Source organism: Macrobrachium nipponense, chromosome 40 (assembly GCF_015104395.2).
Source record: "Macrobrachium nipponense isolate FS-2020 chromosome 40, ASM1510439v2, whole genome shotgun sequence".
Classification (NCBI taxonomy): Eukaryota; Metazoa; Arthropoda; class Malacostraca; order Decapoda; family Palaemonidae; genus Macrobrachium; species Macrobrachium nipponense.
This window is the reverse complement of record NC_061101.1, coordinates 22385464-22410617: the sequence shown is the minus strand read 5'-3', so window position 1 is coordinate 22410617 and position 25154 is coordinate 22385464. Positions and strand designations below refer to the sequence as shown.

The 25154-nt window shown below is 33.8% G+C and overlaps 1 protein-coding gene across 1 annotated transcript in view; it reads right to left on the bottom strand.

Annotated features, from left to right (window-relative positions):
• Window positions 1-25154, bottom strand: part of LOC135212193 (uncharacterized) — a 236110-nt gene that overhangs the window by 35306 nt on the left and 175650 nt on the right. Inside the window, exons 44-55 of the mRNA XM_064245638.1 lie at window positions 23647-23769; window positions 22023-22168; window positions 19367-19544; window positions 17991-18174; window positions 16408-16564; window positions 9421-9552; window positions 6964-7066; window positions 5502-5648; window positions 4044-4158; window positions 3537-3685; window positions 1696-1923; window positions 1297-1410 (exon numbers count right to left, since the gene is read on the bottom strand). Of these exons, the coding sequence (XP_064101708.1) occupies window positions 1297-1410; window positions 1696-1923; window positions 3537-3685; window positions 4044-4158; window positions 5502-5648; window positions 6964-7066; window positions 9421-9552; window positions 16408-16564; window positions 17991-18174; window positions 19367-19544; window positions 22023-22168; window positions 23647-23769 (1776 nt within the window). The remainder of the gene's footprint in view (window positions 1-1296; window positions 1411-1695; window positions 1924-3536; window positions 3686-4043; window positions 4159-5501; window positions 5649-6963; window positions 7067-9420; window positions 9553-16407; window positions 16565-17990; window positions 18175-19366; window positions 19545-22022; window positions 22169-23646; window positions 23770-25154) is intronic.

Genomic DNA, 25154 nt, shown 5'->3' with positions numbered 1-25154 from the left:
ATTATGACCTGACTATAAAGGCAACAACAGATTTTAGTTTGAAAGTAAATGCATAAAAAGATTTGACCTGGGTCTTTAAGTGGTCAGTATTGACAAACACAATAAATAAACAATAAATAACATCTTCAATAAAACAAAGAAGACATACAATGGAAATGGAAGTGCGGGGTAGAAAGAAGGAAAGACCAAGAAAGGGATGGCATGATTGTGTAGGGGAAGATTTGTTATGGAAAGGTATTGACGAGAATGATGCACAGGACAGAAATTGATGGATGATGACTCATTCATGACGTCAACCCCATATAAAAATGGGTTAAAGGTGGGAAGAAGAAGAAGAAGAATTAAAGAAAGTATTAGATAAAAAAAGGTTTTAATAAATTCGTTACTTCTTTCCACAGTTACCCATGCCTCGTCTCTGCTGAACGTTACATTGGAGGAGACAAGACCTGCCTGACACTGAGCTCTATGATCAGGATAATTTTTGGTCGACATTAGTTGCCAAAAAAGAATGCCTTACAAATTATGGAAGTGGGATGTGTTCACGCAACATTATGTAAGAATTTCTCTGGAAACAAACTTCCGTAAGTATCTCCAAAAATTGTAATGGATGGTAACTGACATGATACAAACCAGATATTAAGGAAATTAATTCTTTGCTGGTTATGCTGGCTGGTAATTAATTAATTCTCCACTGAATAACTGATACAAAGATACTAACTTCAGCATATTTTTCAATATATATATATATATATATATATTATATATATATATATAATATATATAATAACTACATACATACATACTATATATAAACTTCTGATACATAACTGGAACGAACCCAGTCTCCCAAATGACAGGCGAAAGCAGTAGAGACTAATCTACAAAAGTCATAAAAGAAGTTGGGACCTAAGCACTATTCCATACCTGAGTTTTTTCGAGGCAGTTTCCCAAAGAATGATAAGTTTAGATGTGTGCATGTTTCTCAAGGTTTCATGTGAACCCCTACACTCACTTTGTATCATAATTGGACTATTAATTTATCATTCTCTTTTCTCTGATCCTTGGAATGAAGTTATTGGAGTCAATCAAACTTTGCTAGTGACCTCTTCATAAAAGAATAACTGAGAGCAGGAAGGCTAAGACCTTATGGAGCCATCCCCCTTTCAGGAGAGAAGGCATATAGTAGAGAGAAGCAAAATGTATAATTCCCAAAGATAGTTTTATCTTTTTATTTATGTTTCTGTAATTCTTAAAGGGTTTGTACCATACTCCAAAGAACATTCGTTTTATATTTACCTTTGAATCATCATGTTCAACAGCAAACCATCTGTTGCAGATAAAATCATATTTCATACCAGTCTGCACATCACGGATTATCATGTATCTCAAGTACCAAGATGCCATTTTACCCTAGAAAATATATATATTATACATTTCAATTATGTATAATTGTTTCAGTAAAAAACTATGAACCAAATATTATTGCAATACTTGATGCTTTTTTTAATATTTCATCCCTATTATCATGCATACAGTATTAGCATTTCTTAAATCTGATTCAGTTATCATTCTAATTCCTATTCACGCACAAACTTAATCAAAACTCATTGCATTTACTGATTAGGCAACTCACAGCAAAACTGCCATAAAAAATATGAAAGTTAAATGAAATCTTAAGAATGAATGCAGCTTTACCTTGCCAGAGTTGTCATGCCACACCCTAAGGTACTGTAAATTTCCCAAAGTTTTTGGAACTGCCATCACAAAGATATCTACGGCATTTCTTTTAAATATTTGACGTGAAGGGTCATCAAAGGTTCTTGCATCTGATTCTGCTTCATCTCCCGAGAGAGAGAACTGAACTTTGCTCTTGGTGGCAGCTTCTTCATTACCTCCAGTAAACACCATGATCTCATATAAGTACTGGAAAGAGTAAAGATAAGAGTTGATATATAAATCCCACATAGTTCATCAATAATTGCACCATATTATTGAGACTTCATCTCGGAACTGACAGTTAGCATATTTTCTTTTCTTTAAGGATGAAAAATACTGCTTTGAGACTGACAACTTTAGTAAATCCACATGTTACATATGAAATCATCAAAGGTAATGATAATATAATTTCCTAATCCAGTATATCTCTATCAATAAATAATATGTGCAGTTGTGAGGTTCCTTGTTATGAGAATTAATTTAAATTATTTAAAACCTTGGATGAAGGATCAGGATATCAACAATTTGAGTCTTACTACAACAAGCTTCACCTTGTACAATACGTGTCCCGGAATCTCTACTGAAATATACCTTATTAGAATATACTGGACTGAACAGTTACCTATATCCTTTCATTAGCCATTCAGTACATTTTTCATTGTTTTAGAAAATTTAAGAAAATAAATTAGAAGAAAAATAAATACATGTCGGGCAAAAGTATGCACAACTGATAGCAATGCATCTGAATTAATAACAGCTCATTTTGATAACTCATTTTGATGAGTTTGGTTGCTTGCCCCGCCAGATTAGACTTGTCTAATAGAAATCCATAAAGAATTTTCTACACCTGTTTTTTGTCATGCTGCTTACTTTTTCCTTATTTTAGGAAAACAATTCTATTTAAATACTGTAAACAGCAACTGATGACTACTCAATCAGTTGATCAATAGCTAGCTTTTGTGTTATATGCACACACACACACACAGACAAACACACACATACTATATATATATATATATATATATATATATATATAATATATATTAACAACATATATATGTATATATATATAATATATATATATATATATATATATATATATATATATATATATATATATATATATATATATATATACACACTATATCTGCAATGTGTTGCTGACTTACAGCAGATTCGATCTTATAGGGCTTTTTTAGAAATGGCAATAGCAATTTAAATGTCAAAACTTGATGTTGCAAATATTTATGGTGCTCCAAGTACTGTTGATGCCACTAATGGTAAAAATAGTCACCAAGTTAACGCCTCTGTAACTTAATGCAACATCAAGTTATGGCGTAAGTGCCCTCAGTTATCGGCAGGGGTTCCGTTCTCGGCAGAATGTTGGTAAGTGAAAAACCACCATTAACCAAAACTACGAGATTTATGGCGCTCAGGCACCGAGTTTTAGTTAATGGCGCCCCTGTTATGTAGTATGTTATGGTGCGGTGCCATTACTCTATTATCAGCACCTTATGGTGCCAATAACCGAACCTCGGCCTGTTATGGTGCCATAAAGCGCTGATTTTATGGAGCTAGACATACCCCCTAATAGAAGATTGCAATTAACCAAGACCGCTGATAACTGGGGACTGGCTGTGTGTGTGTGTGTGTGTATATGTATGTGTTATATATATATATATATATATATATATATATATATATATATATATATATATATATATATATATATATATGTGTGTGTGTGTGTGTGTGTGTGTGTGTGTGTGTGTGTGTGTGTGTGTGTGTAAACATCACAGACTTAACATGTGAAGCCTTACCTTATCTCTAGGATCATTATCTGGCAAAGGTGTAGCGCCTAACTTCGTAAGATCTTCCTTGTCCTTAAACCTTCCCCAGATAAGAACCATTATGTAAACACAAAGAGTAGCAATCATGGTAACGATAATTGTTGGGTTGTCTGCAGCATCTGAAGAAAAAATTATAGGGATCTAATTAGAGGTGTAACCCAGTTCTTGTCTAGATACGTATAAGAAATAGAACTGAACTCAAGATGAAATTACCTCACAAAAAAACAGTGATCTGTATCATTATATATTTTCTGAAATAAACTATATATCAGTACATAAGCCAAAACACCTGGCTTCTTGAAAGAAATCAGATGCCCCATTATTACAAATATATCCATATTTTAGTTCATGAAAACATATTCGGTCAAAACCTATTGAATTATATTAGGTTCCATATATTGCGGATGTCTTTTATCAGCAAAATGAGTATTAGATGTTTTTAAAAAAATCTACAATCTGTATTGTTGATGTACTTACTCATATTGAGAAGTTTGTTGAAGTCAATCTTATTTGGCTGCGGGAAGAATCCTGATCCAAAAGAGGTCAAATGGTTACAGGAACAGATAGTGTGTGAGTAGTTAGCATATTGTACCTACAAAAAACAAATTTATTGATTAATAATTTTGCCAAAAACAAATTTATTGATTAATAATTTTACAAAAAACAAATTTATTGATTAGTAATTTATCTTGAAAGCACTGCATATTTTCCCAAATCTTAGCATGCCTCTTTTAAAAAGATGCCAAGTGAAAATAGTCTGTTTTTAAACCGGAATATTGAATTTTATAATCAGGGCAGTATATGTTCAACTGTCCATAAAAAGCCTAACTTAACTTATTGTAATGTTGCATAAGTTACCAAAACAAATTCACCTGATATAATTGCGGCATACCAACAAATAAGGGAAATGTCCTTAAAAATGTATTACTCTGTTAAAAAAATATTGCTTACTAAAGTCTGCCCCTTCGTTATAATGAATGTCCCCGCAATATATTTGGGGATGTTTTAGAGAAAAAATCATGATTGCTGAACTGCGATCTACAGGGCTCCAATGTATGTGTGTATGTATGTGTGTATATATATATACACAATATACATACATACATGCATGCATACATACATACATACTACATACATATATATATATGTATATATATATATATATATATATATATATATATCCATATATATATATACTATATGGTATGTATGTGTATATATTATATATATATATATTTATATATATATATATATATATATATATGGTATAGTTATATATATACACACATACGTACACACATACATTGGAGCCCTGTAGAAAACCACCACTAACACAAATCGGCGATAACAGTGCCCGATAAACCGCTTACCGACACAGATGAATCACTTACCGGCATAAAAAATTGCTTACCAGTGCAGAAAATCTGGTTAATGGCATTATTAGCCAAGTGCCTTAGCACCAAAATGCTATTAACTGATGCTGCCAGTAAAAGGGGACTGCCTGTTAAGTTAAGTATACCTTACTTTTACCAGACCACTGAGCTGATTAACAGCTCTCCTAGGACTGGCCCGAAGGATTAGATATTTTTACGTGGCTAGGAACCAATTGGTTACCTAGCAACGGGACATACAGCTTATATCACGAAATGAATTTCTATCACCAGAAATAAATTCCTCTGGTTCCACGTTGGCCGAGCTGAGAATTGAACTTCAGACCACCGGATTGGTAGCCAAGCGCAAAATCCATTCGTCCAACAAGGAACAGGGGGACTACCTGTACAGTACATATATGTTTGTGTAAAAGTGAATCTGTCTGTGAGTATGTACGTAAAATATGGAAATGTAGGATCAAAAGTAAAGCAATGTTGAACACAGATTACAAATTTATACAAACATACACATGTAAATAGTGCACTTGTGTAAGAAAAACCTTACCGTACAGCCATCATTATCCCATGAGTCATTTTCTGCATTGTAAAAAAGGCATGATGAAGTGTACGCTCTGATCGTAAAGTTGGTAGTCCATTGCCTTGTCATATTTGATTCAGTAAGATTGTAACTCTCTGGTTCTTCCCAAAATATCTGAAGAGGAAAAGTTCATTTCTATAAAAAAAAAAGCAGTATTGGACAGGTCACTAATTACATATGAAAATATATAACTTATCATACCTCAAAATTGTATTAACAATTCCCACAATGGTGAAGAGATCCACAGTAGTATCAGTATAAATGCACATATTAAAAATATATCAAAGCGAGAGCTTCCGAGGTCTCGTCTGATTCTTCTTCTCAATAAGATTGAAAGGAGAATCAGGCAGGTTCTAGAAAGCTCTTGTCTTTTTATAAGTACATATTTCAATATATATTTACACAGTGGATTTCTTCGCCAATGCCTTCTTACCTTAGTTAAAACAATGATTTAAATGAAATTATTTTTACACAAGAAATAAAATTATGATCACCCTTTAGGAAATATATTACTACTAGTACTAATAATCTAATACCTTTGATATCGATAGTAGTTTATACCAGTAGTGAAAAATTACTGCAGTACACTAAAATTCCAACGTTACGCAATAGTATTCTCAGTCACAAGAAATTAGGTTTTCAAGTGTTAATCAAATCACTGGTTGAATTCAATAACTTAATTCTCCCATTAGTTTTTGATACACACAGTTTAACATAGAAATGAGTCAACCACGATATGCCATGAAAATTTCAGCTATAGAAAAATCCACTCATGAAGATTCCACCAACCAAGGTTTCACTTTTAATATCAACTTCCCTATGAAGAAACCTGAAATGTAGGTAAAAAGAAAACCCCAACTCATGGTTAATTTGCTATCATATATGCTCAATATACTCACGTATATTGAGCATATCCCCACGCAATGGCCTCGAAATTAAATTCAGATTTTTTTCAGTATTTTCAATAGTATTCAATAGGTAAAGGTAGCATGAAAAAGAGGTCAAGTTCTCTTCTCTATCTTGCAAGATCTACCAAGAACTAATAACTGGGTAGAAGCAAGCACCAAAATTTGTTGAAACTATGCGCCACACTACAAAGAGAAAAACATAATCCCAACTTGGCAAAACTGCCGCTCATTAGTTGTTCTCCCCCTTCAGTATATTTCCATAAGGGTTTAAGTACACTAATATAAGTGTAAAATAGATTTACAGTTACATCGCCACTTACAGAAAGGAAATGCTTGCTTGAAACCTATTTGGCAGGAATTTTAGAAAATCAGGACAGAAGCGTTTAAATTCCAGTTTTCCCAAAACCTATATGATAGGAAAAAATAACAGTTAAAGCACTCCCTAGTGCTTTTAAAATAGCATCATTCCCTAGTGTTTTTAAAATAGCATTATATATCAACCGAAAAAATTCAACGCTTACCTCATCATCTGTCCCATTTGCGAATTCACCAACACATATAAAGTAAACTCCCGTGTCATTGCCAATGAAGCTGTCGTTTAAAAATATATCATACTGTTGGTACCTGTGAATATTAACGAAAATAATAGCGTAGTTTACATTTAAAGGGGTACATATCAAAACTACTATGCTTATTTAGTAAAAATATAATAGGAAAAACAGCAGAGGCTTAAGATATGGCTAACAGCCCATCCAAATGTGTAAACACCGTTTAACATCTAACACTCTGTAACTTTAAGGCCACCAGCATGCTACATGTAAACTAATCACATAGATATGCTATAATATTGCTGTGAGTCATAATTTCATAGCATCTCTTTGCATTAACGCTCTGCAAGTTTCCTGGTGGCAAGAGTTTCCTTTGGTACACTTTTCTGAGTTGCCTCAGTGATCTAAAATAACTGTCTCTGTAGCCCACAGACAACTCGGAAGTAATCATGGGAACAGGTACTAAAGAGTATGTTGGTAATGGTTAGCAAGACTTCACGAACTTTATTTATTTATTTTTGGTGTCACATCCATGCTTATTATAAGAGATACTAAACCAGTGATGTTTCTAACTGAGGAATAAAAATTGACTGGCTGAGAATTATTTATTTACTGTTTAAAGGGCAAGTTTAGTTACTGTATGATCACTCTTCCTGTTAATGTTAGCTTTGGTAGAAGGAAAGCCTTGGTATCCTGAACAATTAAACAGAATCATAAGAGGTTTTACTGGGGTATGTAATACAAAAAAAGCAAATTAGTGCTAGTTTTAGAGATATGGCCCATAGAAATATTTGCAAATTGGTGAAAGTTCCAGCAGAAACATGAAAAATATGTTCCATAAAAACCTGCGACAAAGTGAAGCACGGAAATATGAAGTCCAAAAAAGTGGGGTAGTACTGTATAAGCCTTAGGGTCAGCTCCCTGAACTGCTGTCATTATCATAAGCAAGATGCCATATATATTTATCTAAATCTGAGTGTCTACAGCTAGCAAAAACACTAAGGTTTATTAGTCTTCCACACACATAAAACAAGCATAAAAATATTTGCAAACGTAACAAAAAACATAACAGGAACAGTTTATATACATCAAATCAACATTGAAAAGTGTATTCCCATAAAATAATAAAATTATTGCCTGAATTTCTAGTCAATTGGGAGGAGCCAGAACAACCAGCAAGGATGAATGTATCTCCAGATTTGCCAGACATTCAAGAAAGGACAGTAGTTATGGTTTTGATAAAGAATTCACAGTTAAATATAAAGAAAAAGAAAATGACAAGAACAACGCAACCTTTTGCTAAACCACCAGGCATCCTTGACCTTTCTTTTGACCCAAAAGTGATGTTGGTGTTGGGTTATGGGGTAAGTGGCATGCACTCTCTTAGAATTATTCCTTATTTTCCTCATTCAAAGTTAAGAATAATATATCGGTTTCTGCACTACATTATTGTATCCCAATCAAATAAACAGAGACCAGCTTCAGATAACTTTAGAAATATGAAATTTTATTTACAGTAAAATTTTTTTAGCAATAACTTGAATGTATGGTACGTCTAGTCACTGAAAACGAATTTATTCAATTACCAGTTTATTCAATACATGTTTTTCAATTGTTATGACAACTGACGAGATTGCAAACATTTCTGTTTTGAAATGGAGATTTGGAATATGTACCCAGTATAAACTCCATAATACCATAGGTTTTTTTTTGCTAATACATTTTGGTTTTTTTCTTGTCTGTGTGTGTGTGTGTGTGTGTGTGTGTGTGTGTGTGCACAGCAAAGCAAATTACTGAAGTGGTTGTTACATCACAATTTATAACTTGATAGTTTCTCATAATTATGAAAATTGAGACACTGTGTAAGCTATTCATCAAGGTTGCAAGGAATGAAACTGTGGTTGAAAGAACTGCATTTCAAAATGTGGCACAAGGAGAAATTTATATGTATATCACCTCAGCATTAGTATAATGCCTTGTTAATTATCAAATACGTATAATATTCTACACTGTGTGATATGTTTCTCAAAAAAATGAGCAGGGAATTATGCAAGATAAATTTAATATATATATTCTGTAGAAATTAATATAAAACTGAATTATGGACAGAAGGCTATTATTCAGCTCAAATTAATATAAAATGACTTACCAGAAGAGCAAAAAATGTATCAAAAGGATTTACTAATACTTAGATTATATTGAGGAAAATCTAAATATATAATAACAACCTCTTAGAAAAGTCAAGTAAACGTATGTATATGCCAGTAAAAGAGTAATGCAAACCTATAGTGTATATGAAAAGTAATATTTTATCTTGACAGCAGTAACTTCTCCAGTATACTAAAATAAAATGAAGTATATAGTATGGTATAGGAAGACACATCACATCAAAATTAGTATGAAAATATGATACAGGAAGTTTCCACTTACACTCTGCTGATAGTCAAGTTAGTGAAGGGATCCATAACGTCTAATAAAGGCTGAGAAACATTCGTCACTCGTGCTTCAGTCTTCGGATCAATAACCACATCATAAAACACTAAAGTTGCTTTGAAATACTTCCTGTAAAATAAAATATAGGGTACATTATGGGAGCCATGGTAAAGGATTTCCTGTTTATGATCTTATGATCTCATATATATATATATATATATAAAAAATATATAATACCTATACTATATATATATATATATAATATATATATATATACACAGTGGTACCTTGAGATACGAAAGGCTCAACTTATGAAAAACTAGAGATAGGAAACCAAATATGAAGATTTTTGCGGCTCTACATATGACAATTGTTCAAGATACGAAAGGTTGTTGCTGTAAAGTCCGAGATTCGCCTGGACCACCGATAACAATTTTAAAACTCGCGTTCCGCCAACTGAGTAGACTCGCCACCATCCTCCCACTCTCCCATTGGTTCCTGACGCTAGTCACCGCCATAAGATCCTTCTCTCTTATTGGTCAGCATCTCTCCCATGATCCCATGATGCATCTACGTAGCGGAGTGCTCTTTCAGCCACTTCGCAGCATCATCGGTATCATACACACGTGGAATTCGTTCATTCTATACGATTTCATTTATTAACGTAAATACGTTAGTGATTTCGTTGTAGTATACTTTATCGTGTTGTGTGAGAACTTTACTACATAATATAAATACATACAGTATACATGTAGTCGTGGGTCCCAAGAAAGTTGAAGTTCATGGAAAGAAGAGGATGCTTTCTTTGGAGACGAAGATGGAGATCATTAAAAAGTATGAAGCTGGTATGCAATTGAGTGTGATCGCCAAGGAATACGGCCGAAATCTGTCGACAATAGGCACCATCCTTAAGCAGAAGCAAGAGGAGCCACGTGCACGATGAAAATAAGGAAAGGCTACTGCTTGTCTGGATAAATGATAAAGAAATCGCTGGCGATACGATAACGGAGACTGCAATCTGCCACAAGTCCAACGCTAATTTCGTCGATTTGATTGCCCAGGCCGAAGACGACGGAGGAGAAGGGACATCGACACCGACCCCAGACATCAAGGCTTCTCATGGGTTGGTTCGAAAAATTCCGTGAAACGGACTGGCATCCTTTCGGTGGTGCGGCTTGGGAGGCGGCCAGCTCGGACATGAAAGCGGCCGAAGCTTTTATTAAGAAGTTCGACGAGATGACTCTCAACGAAGGCTACGGTTCTCAGCAAGTCTTCAACTGTGATGAGACTGGCCTTTTTTGGAAAAAAAATGCCTCGTCGGACGTACATCACGCAGGAAGAGAAGAAAGCTACCCGGGCATAAGGCCTTATGAAAGACAGGCTTACGCTCGCACTTTGTTCGAATGCCAGTGGGGATTGCAAGGTGAAACCCTTACTTGTCTATCAAACGGAGACTTCTCGAGCCTTCAAGGCCCACAAAGTGCTTAAGGAGAAGCTTCCAGTGATGTGGAGGGCTAATGCGAAAGCCTCAGTAACGAGACTTTTGTTCACGAGTGGTGGTAAATCTGGTTGTTTCGGCCCAACAGTTTGAAGAAATTCATGGAAGAAGAAGCGCCTCCATCTGAAATGTCTGCTGGTGTTGGACAATGCCCCTGCTCACCCTCCTGGCCTTGAGGAAGATATCCTAGCGGAGTATTCATTTATCAAGGTTCTTTATCTTCCGCCTAACACCAACCCTCTCCTCCAGCCCATGGACCAGCAAGTGATATCGAACTTCAAGAAGCTGTATACGAAACATCTTTTCAAGAGATGTTTCGACATCACTGATACCACAAACCTCACCTTGCATGAATTTTGGAAGGAGCATTTCGATGTTGTGATATGCATCCGACTCATCGACCAAGCTTGGCAGGAGGTTTCGAGGTTGAATTCCTCGTGGAGGAAACTCTGGCCTGATGCCATATCCGCCTGAGACTTCGAGGGATTCGACGTGGGCGAAGCTGGTGCTGCAGATTCAGGAACAGTTGACGATCCTGAAACTGTTTCACAACCAGATCTTGACGAGATCATTGCACTTGGCAAGTCCATGGGGCTGGTCGTCGACGAGGACGACATCAATGACCTTCTCGAGGAGCACCGAGCACTGAAGGAGTTGGAGGCCATGCAACATAACGTCGTTCAAGAAGAGTTCTCTAGCAGCTCCGAGGAGGAGGACGACGACTCTACGACAACGGCAGAAATTAAGGATGCTCTAGCTGCTTTTCAAAAGGTACAATCATTCATAGAAAAGAGACAATCTGAAAAGGCTTACACAGGTCGTATGCTGCACAGTTCGATGACATTTGCCTGAGTCGTTTCAGGAACATTGTCAAAAGCAGGCAGAAGCAATCTTCCTTGGATAGTTATTCTTTAAAAAAGAGGCCTTTAGTAGGAGTAAGCAAAAAGGAAGAACCAATTGATACTACGAAAAAACAGAAAATTGAAAGTGGTGAAGAAGTGGAAATTTTGTTTAATGTAAAGTATAATAAAAAAGTAAAAAAAATGTAAAAATAAGAAAAAAGACCCAAAAAAACTTAATTTTAAGTTTTTTGTAAAGTTGAGTGTTACAGTTTTGTTAATGTGTTTCGTAAAGTTTAGTTTTATATTTTCCTGACATTTTTTTATGTGTTTCGTAAAGTTAAGCATATGTATCTGCCCGTTTTGTCCTCCTCCTCTGTCGCCCCTTTCGGAGATAGCCTCACTCGAAAGGTAAGCTTCCACATTTTACTACATACGTACGTAAGTACATACAGTATTTCTTATATACCATGTACACTAATACACTTTATTTACAGGTACGATGTAGTACATATTAGCAGTACGTATTAAGTTAGGTAATGAATGGTCCATATTGTTGTAGTATTTCATTGTTGATAGGTCAATTTAGCTTTATTATGAAATTTGTTGGGGTGTTTTTGGAGGGCTTGGAACGGATTAGCCATTTTACATGTAAAATGCGGTTCAAGATAGGAAAAACTCATGATACGAAGGTCACCTCGGAACGGATTAATTTCCTATCTCGAGGTACCACTGTATATATATATAGATATCTATATATATGTATATATATACTATATATATACATGTATAGTATATATATATACATATATATGTATATATATATTAATATATAGATATACATATATATATCATATATATATACTATATATATATATTATCTATATATATATATATATATATATATATATATATATATATATATATATATATATATACAGTGACATTTTTTGTGTTTCATAAAGTTAAGCGTATGTATCTGCCGTTTGTCCTCCTCCTCTGTCGCCCACTTTCGGAGATAGCCTCACTCGAAAGGTAAGCTTCCACATTTTTACTACATACGTACATATGTACGTTCAGTATTTCTTGTATACCATGTACACTAACTAAACACTTTATTAAACAGGTACTATGTAGTACATATTAGCAGTACGCATTAAGTTAGGTATTGAATGATCCAAATTGTTGTAGTATTTCATTGTTTATCGGTCAATTTAGCTTTATTATGAAATTTACTGGGGTGTTTTTGGAGGGCTTGGAACGGATTAGCCATTTTACATGTAAAATGCGGTTCAAGATACGAAAAACTCATGATACGAAGGTTGCCTCGGAAAGGATTAATTTTGTATCTCGAGGTACATATATATATATATGTAAATATATATATATATATATATATATATATATATATATATATATATATATATATATATATATACACACACACACACGCACAGGCAGTCCCCGGCTTACAACGAGGTGGTTCTGTTCTTGAGGCGCATCATAGGCCGAAAATCGTTGTAAGCCGAAAAATCGTGAAAAATCCCAAGAAAACCTTACTTTTAATGCTTTGGGCGTATTAAAAACTATATAAACTGCATTTTTATTGCATTTCTCATCAAAATAACCTTCAAATATTCATTATTTTGCATTTTTGGAGTCATATTTCTTCATTCAGATCAGCGTCATAAGCACCATAACCCTGGAACATGCATCATAAACCTGGAAATAATTTCTTATGAATATAATTGAAAAGCATCGTAACCTCGGAATGTCGTAAGCCAAACCCATCGTAAGCCGGGGACTGCTACATAATACATAATTGAAAATGTACTGGTAATACAAATAGAGGAAATTTTTTTAATCTTTTTGGGGTGCATTTAGTGACATGTTTTTTGAGGGTACGCCAATTTTACCTCAAACCAGATAACAATAATGAAGGCTAATAAGTAACAAGGAAAACTATAGCATAACTAAAAATACATTCACTTTTCTATGAACAATAACTTATAAAGGGATGGAGTATGTCTTTTACCATTACAATTTTAATGTGAAAAGTGCTGAAATTCCTTGATTAATCAAAGTAAAGTGAACTATACAAGAAGATTTGATTATGGAAGAAGATTTAATCATATTTAACTATGTCTAAGGTTTTCATTATTGTTGTCAATATGCACCAGAAAACCAATAATATAAAAGTAATGATGAATTACTTAACATTGAGAAAACTGACATTTCATTGCTGACATATGATTTGCCAGCATTTACGAAATGTAATGGGCTACAACAAGCATAATGCTATCTTTAAAAACATGTGAAAGTAGCAGTTTGATCATACTGACTTATAATGCAACTTTATTGAAAGTTTTGAATAAATTCTGATACATCTGATTTTACAAAACCCTATTTTCATATCTTTTTTATTTCTACTAATATCAGCGCAATTCTGCACATATTCTTGATGGAAGGGGAAGGTCAGTCAATGAAAGATAATCAGTGACTATAGTAATACTGGGTATGTGAATATTTTCAAAACAAAGCTATTTTACATAGCCAATTTGGTAAGTTGGACCTTTAAACTCTACTGAAAACATAGTTGCATTGTTAAACCTAATGTTTGCTTATCCTTATTATAATACTTACTTTCTTCTTATACACTTTGAAACGGGTATAATATAATATTACATGCTAAAAGTCAATATTTCATTTATCACTATGATGAGTGAATTGCAGCCAAACATGTTGATTCAGTTCGTGTTTATACATTTAAAAATATTTTGTTATTAATTTGAGAAGGGATATCATAATATGTCATGGTGGTATTGCATGCTGAAACCTTATATTATACTACTAACTATGGATCTGGTGAGAGTGCGGCAGCTGATTTTTCTATGCAGTTCGTACTTCTTGATAAACTACTTATATACTTTGATATATTTTGAAGTCCCTTTAAATATTTGCCACATAATGGCCTATAAAAGTATTTCATACACAATATAATAAAGTCTAATTATATTTGTTTTGAAGTGTGCAGTGTAGACAAATCTTCTGATGCAAACAAAGTCAGAGAGAGAGAGAGAGAGAGAGAGAGAGAGAGAGAGAGAGAGAGAGAGAGAGAGAGAGAGAGAGAGAGAGAGAGAGAGAGAGAGAGATGTCGTAAAATACAACACAAAGTCGAAGACTGTATGATTAGAAGTTATGCTACGTAATATTTTAAAGAGATGATGAAGTTGCTAGTTACTGTTTGAAGGTAAACATGTAACTCAAAACTTTCACTACTCTGTAATTCCTCAGGTCCCAATGTGACCAAGTCACATTTCTACTACATGATCCTTATTCATCCTACAGTAATTTGGATACAAATTAGAAACAATTTAGCTCAATAGTGTCAAATTGATACAGCCGCCCCTTGCTATTTGTGGGCTCACCTATTCAAAGATTTTTTTATGGAGTATATATACACATTATTCATGGAAATTTCACCTAGTCACAGTATTTTTCATCGAGAAGTATTCACAAATTACTGTAATTTCATATAATTTTCATGACTACATACACTTTCTGTGATAAAACTATTAAAATAGTCAGGTATGCATAAGCATTTTTAGAGGGATTTTAGCGGTTTGCAAGGGGTCTGGAATACATCCCTCGTGAATCTGGGGCTTACTGTATGAATTTCCACTAATTTTGAGAATTTAACCACACGAACATTTCTATATGCCAACATTTAAGGTGTTTAAATGTTCCAGCCACTTCAGAATATGACCAAAACATTAATAAAAGAATGGTGAAAAATGTCGCAAATCTAAACACTTGCTATATAAATTATTTTTGTTTACAAATTGGCAAAGCAGTGTAAGAAAAAAATATAGCATTGTCAACCAAATCAAAATTAAAAGACTAGGCTAGGTGTACATGATGGAGTCAGTAGTTTCCAGTTTTGCTTATGGGTAAAAGTATTTCCACAGCATGTGCCCAAATTTTTTCACTGGATTGTGGATCCACCTACCAACAGAGATACTCTGCTAAAAATATAACTACTTATAATTTGTTAAACGAAAAACAACGCATAAATTTCATTCCCCCAGTAGCATTTTGGGAAAGGATATTGAGTATAATGTGAGTACTTACCATAATCCAAAATGTTATAAGGCATATACACATTTCCTGAATTTGAGGGGTAGATTTCCTAGTAACTCAAGTACTCAGTGATAATCAGTTATTTAATGTTGAAGTGGAGCAACAATTTCCACCCTTACTTTACTGCCATCCCTTTAAATGCTGCGCATTGCAGGACACATTTAAAAGTAGCCATAATTACATAATGACACAGTATTTCTGCAGGATGACCATGAACATTTCAAATGAGATTGTAATTTATAGATGAATAAAACTACTCTGCATATGCCTCACATTTACAAAATAATTGTCATAAAAAAGAAGCAGGGGTGCATAAAGAAGGTTATTAAAATGATTTACAGAATTTAAAGTTTGAGGCTTTTTCTATGGACTCCTTAATTGTTATTTTTGTTGAACTCAACTGAATTCTGGTTATCTTGAATAGAAGGATGCTACATAAACACAACTGAACTTATCAGATATGTTTACGTTTACTTCTACCATAAATTGTACAAAATTTATTCTTACCTGATAAACACTGATATTTCAGCTTCACTTGTCTCAAGAACAAGCTCTATGTTGACAGATGAGTATGGCTGACTGATATTCAGTGATGTGCAAACAAGTGGCCCATCTTCAGGGATTGACTCAGAGAGGACTTTACTGGGATGTACAAGCATGGGCTCTATAAAACAATAAATAGCATTACAACAATTTTCCCTGATTTTGCAATAATTTAGAGTCAGTAGAACTGGCCAGTAATTGGCAGTAATCTTGATAATTCTTAAAGAATAAAATCACTACTTATGTCTTAAAAATTTCTTTGACATGTGCTTTATTTGAATGGCTGATTCCATTTCAGTTACTAATACTAAACTTAATTCTGTGTATGTAATTGTATGAAGTACAAATAACTCTTTTCTACAAATCCTTACTTCAGTATATGTATACTTAGAATAAAAACCAGACTAAGAAATCATGTAAGAAGCCATTGATGAAAGTGCAGATGCAGTAGAGATTACTGATATTGTCAGAGTTGAGATTATGGCTGCATGGGAATGTAGTAAGGATGGGTGAGGAAGGAGTGAAGAGGAACATGTTACGGGTAAAAGGTTGAGAGAGGCAGAGGATTAGATGGTATGATAAAGTGAAGGAGGATTTGTAAAATAAGGGTTTAGTGGAGGAGGATGCTTTCAGTAGAATTAGTTGGAGAAGATGCATCAAGGTAGCAACCCTTTAACTTAGGGATAGCACTGGGGATGAACAGTGATGCGTACCAGACACCCCCCATGAATAACTAGTTACAACCCGTGAATAGTTGGAAGAAAAGTGGCCTATTTTCTTTGTTAAAACTCAAGAAAACCCCACTAAAAATTTTCACATACCTGGTTTTTATCATTTTTATCACAAAAAGCGCATTTTATGATGAAATTGATAAGAAAACAGGAATTTCTGGATATTTCTCACAGAAAAATAATGCGAATAGGCTAATTTCCTGTGAATAATGGGGGGAATAGGTTCCAGAGAGAAATCCGCGAATGCATGAGTCCGCGAATCCGGAGAATGCGAATACGGGGAGCCACTGTAAATGAGTTAAAATGAAGGAATTTGCTAAAAGATAATCTTCTAAGAATGTGCTGGGAAATTATGATGCAGTGACGCATACACAAATGAACAGATGCCAGATGAGTGGGTGTGTATGTGTCCTACCCAATCTTGAGTAGTACAATCAGCAACTGTCACTTACTTTAATGTAAGACTAAGAAACATGAGTAGGGCAATCTTGTGACCTTGAACAAATTTAGTAGATTATGAAAAATATGTCTGTTGCTAAACAAACTTGATTTTTATTAATTCAATTAATATAATCACTCAGCTACTGAACATATAGATTAAAGTAAAATTTGCACTAATGCATACGTAAGATGTCTATATAATTCTTTTTCACTTAAAAATTAGATATGGTTAAAGGAACTGTGATTACAAATTACTTTCAAAATCAAATATATAATGTTCAAAGTAAGTTACTTATTTTATGAAGCAACAATATTGCTGCCTCTTGAATGCTTTAACATTTTTTGAAGTAATACTCTCCATATTACATAACTTACCAAACAACTGTGTTTGGGACTTTTTTCTTGATCCACGAGGAATGTAAATAATGATCTCGCTCCCAGACCCCAAATTGTCCACTGGAATTATTCTTACATCTACTGCCGATATTCTCTCGAGTAACCTCAGCTGCATTGTCTTAGTGGTTCGATCTAATTTATCCTTTGCACCTTTTCCAAAAGACTGTGGAAAAGCAAATAAGGTATAACTACTTATTTAATTTCATTTCAAAAACATTTTGGCATAAGATAAACAAGTGCATACGGTACAATATCTGATACAAGTAAGGTGAATATTACGGTAAGTTTTGATACAAGTAAGGTGAACATTACGGTAAGTTTTAAGTTATTGAAATATATACAACTAACTATGAACCTTATTACTTCAGCAAGGGTTGCATATCATACTTCATCTATGTCAGGAACCATGGCAATATAGCCTTCTGTATACGTAATACTAAACTGCATCTTGCCATTAAGAAGTCACCAAAAAGAATGCACTCTCACTGCTGACCTGGTGTTACTATTGAAAGAAGTATTTACTAATTTTAAGCAAGAAATTAATATCAGGTAAAGTTATTAGTAAGTTGAAGCAATGTTACCAAAAATAGTGTGCTCTCTCTCATTTCTGGAGGTTTCCAAAATAACTTTACACCTATATATGCAGACTTGTGCTAATTTTGATGGTAACTCTTAGGTTTCTAAACTAAATTATGCAGTGTAAGTTCACTCCACAAGACTAATTAAAATTCTTTTGTAATGGTTGTCAGAGATCCTGTTTAAAAAAAAAATTAGTCTTGAGCGCCTGTTCCAAGTCTTAAGCAACAAAAAATCCTAATCAATATGTGGCTATACCATCTGTGGAAAAGCAAATGAACAAAATATTAGATTATATTTAAAAAAGACTGAATATTCATGTAATTTTTATTTCTATACATTAAAAAATTATGCCAAATTTTTTTTTCTCTGTTACTACATAAATTGTTACGTACTTGTATTTCAAAGAAAAAATACCCCATATATGAAGTTAATTAGTTGGTACAATTTTTATTAATGGCAATTATTGAGGAGCGTCTGGCCTCAATTATGAGAAAAACTTTAGTTCAAAATATTCCGTTTCTATACTCTGAAATCATTCTCTGGGGATTATTTTGTTGACAGGGGTTCATATGTTCTTATCTCTACTAACATGGCACTGATTCATTTCAGTCTGCCGGTTAGTCTGTTTTGAATGGAAATCATCGGAAGGGGGTACCAGCAGCACTTGCCTCGAAGAAAGAAAAAAGAATCAAGGATCAAGAGGACGAGATACTACTAATGTGGTTTGGAATTCACACTAATAATCCATTCAGTACACTTGGCCGGGTTCCTCTCACCTGTAAAATTGTAGGCCATGCAACTGCTTGGATGCCAACAGTAAAATTGCCAGATTCTGTAGATGAGCAATTTCCAGGAGATATCTTTTCTTCTTTCAGAATATCACATATGTCAGGAAATATGTACAATCCTCCGCCTTGCCACAATTCATATCCCAAAAGGTCTGATGCTTTCATCCTAGATAACAGGAAAATAATTCCAAGTCAAAATCGTTCTCTTACCTTTTTGAAAGCAAAATTGAACTAACAATGCAAAACACTTGTATAAAATATCTAGTCAGAACAATATTCCTCTAGGAATGCCTCATCCATATTTTACATATCATCATCTGTTGAAGAAAATTCCATATGCTATTATGAAATGGTTCATAGAGCCATCTATATTAAGTACTGAAAGTGTTTTGGCATGTTCCATTCTGATACAAAACAGATAAGTGCAAAACATATTCTACAGTAAATGTAACCTTCAGAACATATCTCAAGCCATGAAGAGCTTACACATACACAACAATACATAATGCTGTGTTCATTTAAAACAAAATAAAAATAGAACCAGTTTCTTACCAAAAACTTGTCGGTGAATTATAAGTGGAACTCGTGGAGGCAAATTACAGTAAAAAGTGTTTTTACAATGTGGAACAGTCATTTTTCAAATAAAAAATAAAACATAAATACAAGCTATCTGATGCCAACTAGCACATGATGAGATAAATATGCTCTCCCTTGGAATATTTAGGTATCATTCCTGCTAAATGCATATTTACACTACAGACCTGAAAATTTTTTAATTGTGTTGTTAATTTTCTCTTTTGTATTTTATATCACATTTTAAGGCATGATCAATATTTCAATTTGCAAGTGACTCATCATATGTCTAAAAAGTTTGTCTTTTTCAGCCTCAAAGAATACAGTCTTGGAAATTCAAAAGGCATTTGCCTTACATCCTGAAGTCATGATATTTTTCAAGAAGTAAAGTCAGGTATTTGTTCACTGCATAAATTTGAAGTAGTTAAGTATTTCATTCAAGCTAGTGTAACCTTGTTGTAGACCTTTATTTCATACGGATAAGAGTGAGGTTGATGGTTCATGCATACAACAATTTCACCTGCCGGGATTGGTTTGTTATCCCAAGGTGTGAGAGTATGTGATTATTTTCAGAGTTTGCTTTAGCTATCACTGTGATTACTTCAAGGCATATAGGTGTTGTTCACTGCGAAGGAATACTAGATGGTACACATAGAAACTGCCCATCTAAGGTGGTTCGGTTGTCACGAATCTCCGGGTTAAGTTTCCCCCCGCAAAAAAACACAATTCTTGGGGCTCCAGCTAAAACCTTGCAAACTAACTCCGTTTAGCATTTTGTTTGAAATAAGGACTTTGGGCAAAGAATTTCACATGACTGACTAATTCCTTTGGGAGATTCTTCTTAATGATTGATGCATCCCATATAAGTCATGAGCTAACCAGATACAAGAACTTCAACAGTTCTTGTTTGATTACATCTTGATTTAGGTAAATAGATAAGTTCCTTAGCTATTCCATGCCATGGAGTTATTTGGGTATTGTCCCAAACCATTTTCCAGATAGAAGCCCCTTCTCACTTTTGTTTGTATTAACCAAGCGGTGAGCTACCAGGGAGTTGCTTCATGAGTGGCAATATTTTGACGTGTCTGTCAGGAACAGTGCTTAGCTTTGCTAAGAGCCAAGCAGATCATAATAGCTGATAACTTTTGCCTTAGTAATTTCTGTGTTGAACTAAATGCCGCTCTTTTCTCACTGGTACAGAAATGGCTTTCTTCGCCTACACAAGCACAGACTCTGTTCTCCTTCAGGGAGGAATCAGGAAATGGGTTTGGCACTCTTAGTTCACCAGCCTTCATACTGTTTCGTCCTCCACAATCAAAGGTTTAATCCAATAAGCATTGAAAGGACTGAACGAACAGTCAAGGAGGACATAAGGTCAGTGGAGTTAAAAGATGAGAAAGGTAACTTCAAAGGAAAAGATGAAAAGATTGACTACGTAATCAGTTTGGAGATAAATTTTCTAGTGTCAAACAACAAATATCATTGATGCCAGAAATAAGGCTCATAATTAATTTGAAAATTTTAGGAAATCTTTTACAAGCATACATTCACTCCCAATAACTCCTCATAATTCATAAAAACGACACGAACAAAATCAATAAAACACAAAGCCAAAAAAACTTGAATTCTGCTATCATAAAAAAAAACTTTTGTAAAGGAGTCTAATTCACTCTAAAAACTTGAAATAACCACTAAAGTGAAATCTCATTTTCTCTCCAAGTATAATGGAGATTAGGCAATAAGCCTGGTATCTCAATACTTTTGGAAGCTTCTTCTCAAATCTCCACCACAAGGAAACTCAGAAGTAAGTTACATACAGTCATGGAGACCAAAAAATCATTGTAAAATGGCTTGGAGTGCCCAGCCATCAGACACACATGTGCTATATGAAAGTGTTCAGTTCTGTGATGGCATAAAGTACTCTCCCAACTTCATAACACAAGACACTTTCAGAAAGGGTCCCTAATTTGCAAGGTTAGTATTAAAGTCTAATATGACTCATGGTTACTAAATTGTTCCTTGAACTGCTATTGTTATTTACAAGGGTTTAAGTAATCCTCATACTACTCACATTACAAGAGTCATGGACAGTCCATCTTCAGTGTTAACTGTTACAGGAGCTTCACCAGGAAAAACAATAGAAAGAAGCTTTTTCTGCATTAATTTAACTGTGTCCAACATATTTTGCACTTGTGATCTTGCTTTCTCTTCTTGGACCTGAAATTAATGGTATAACTAATTATTCACACTCATCTATTATCATTATTATCATTATTGATTATAAATTTACAGTATACCTGAATAAAGTATATACAAATAATTATAATGAACATTCACAAATATTAGGGAAAAACATTCATATTTATAACAAAAACATAGGAGTTTTTCCCATTTTTTTGCATACCAGTAAAAACCAAATATAAAGTATGATTACTACTGACTGAGGATTAGAAGTCATCGTAATATAATGAAAATGTAAGAGTTAGAGACAGTGGGCTTTGGTTCAGTAGTGAGAAACTGAGATAGTACAAAGAAAATAAACTTTCAAATGTTACTTTAACCTATACCTGGAACCATTACAATCAGTCATTATTAATACTACAATATAATTACATTAAATCCCATGTCTTCTTGACCATAACTGACATTCAAATTCTGAAATATGTTATTTCTTAAATACAATTTTTTTTCTATTCAAACATCACTTTTACATAGCCCATCTTTGAATCTGTGCAAATCACACAAGCACTACATAAAACAATAAGGAATGTTGTATAGATAATGAGTTAAGAAAGAAAATTAATTTTACTTTTGAAAATTTACTTTTATTTCCGCTCACAACCATTAACAGGACTGATGCAAGCATCTGTGGATAAGATATGTATAGAACTCGAATAATGAGTATTGGAAGCATGGTCCTCATACAATATTTCACCATTAACATGCTTAAAATGCCACAATAAATACTATGTATTTGTAACTTGCACAAAAGAGATTTTAGCTGACTTTCATATATAGAATAAAATATCGCTTAATTAAGTATGCCACAGAGGCACAACATTAACCAACGATCTTGGAAAAAAGTATACTAGACCAACAGACACCCAAATGAGTCATTCAGAAGGCTGAACTTCTCACAGCTGCTAGAAAATGTTTGCAATTATTAAAACTTAATTGAAGATGACTTTAGTGCAATAATCTTCTAAATCTGCAGTAATACTTGTAGTAGTGTCAAGCTATCATAGCATCAACAGGAAAATAGTTAGGAGTGTAACTTACTGACTTTCCTTATAAATAACAATGTTGTCCATACTGTAGTAAAGTCACATCAACCGTGCATTTGATGTCTAGGCCTGTCCCTTACAACGCTTCTGATTGGCTGTTGATAAGTCAATCACCGGCCTAGAAACTCTGTCTCTCTCAAGAGTTCACATGGGTAGGATGTATTTTCCACCTCTACTGAGGGACACATCTTTCAAAAGTATCCCTCAGGAGAGGTGGAAGATATATCCTACCTATGTGAACTCTCGAGAGAGACTGCGATTGGCTTATCAACAGCCAATCAGGAGCGTCATGAGGGACTGGCGTAGACATCAGATGCACGGGAGATGTGAATCTACTTTAGCAACGTTCTCATTTATGCAAAAAAAATAGAAAAATTAAATAAGGCAATTGAAAAAATAAAATTCAGATACCTTGAGTGCCCGTTCTTTTAACTCAGATTCTGTATTAACATTAACGTCATTATATTCTCCACTTTCCGTGTTCTTGATGTCTGATGGTAAAACTTGATCCTCAATGACTTTGTCACTTGTTCCCTAAAATAAAAGAAAATTGTATTACTCATAAATAAGGAACAATTATTCACTGGAGATGCAGCTGAATAAATGTATATGTAGTTAATTTTTGCAAGCTATAAGTAATTGAAATCTTATCCATATACATATTAACAATGGCAATGTATTTTCACTTTTAATGTCAAGCCCACCAATATAAATAAAAAGTATTAAAATTATGAAAATTCTTTAGATTGAAACAGGAATTTAGTGCACTACGGTTAAGACATGATAGTGATTACCGAATCTCTGCGAGATTATAAACTGTACATATCATAATGCTAATAAATTATTTATATATGTCACCAAAATATACACATGAGGAAAGCAGAAAAGTCATGTTACCAGGTAATTTTAAATAAAACCGAGTATGTATATAAAAGAATAACACATACAAAGAATTTAAACAAAACATTACATAATCTCAGTCATTTTAATGGTAAAGTGAAAAAGTTATTAAAAGGAAACAAAGGCCTATCAAACGATTGTATCTTACCTATACACTGCTACTGTATATGTATGGTACAATAAAACAAAATAAATTTTCTGGGCATGCAAATTATCAGCTCAGTTGGCTCGAAATTTTAACAAGCTAGCATAGTACCTTGTGGATATTCTGAATCCAGTTGGTTAATACGTATCAGGAATAATGTGGACTTGATAAAAAAATTATTAATGTACAGATTAACAGTGTATCCAGGCTTGAGTTTTGAAGTGGTACAGTATCATTATTCACAAAGGTGCCGATTGACAATATGCCCGGAGTTTTTATCTGAAACATTAGAGAACATACAGCTGGATATCCCATTTTCTAAGAACACTAATTGAACTGATTAAATTAAAATATGCAAACATTAATTCCGAGGTAGAGCGATAGGGATATTGAAGGACATTTGTCCCTTAATGCATATATATATATATATATATATATATATATATATATATATATATATATATATATATATATATATATATATATATATATATATATAATATACTATCTATATATATATATATATATAGATATATATAATATATATATATATATATATATGATATATGTTGGTGTGTTTCTGCCGTCACCCATGTTCACGCATGGCCAACTGTATGTGGCGATGAGCAGAGCAACTGACTCTGCCAACTTGAAATTAAGTTTTGGACAAACTGATAATATTGTGTACAAAGAGGTTCTGTAGTAGGTATGTATAAAAATCGCCCTTATTTTAATATTGCTGAACAAATAGTACATAAAAATTTTTCACTTCTACACCCGTATTTTATCACCCATTGTAGATGGGTCAGTTTGCTAGTAATAATAATAATAATAATACTCTATCTCTCTCTCTTACAGAGATGCATGTTTTTTG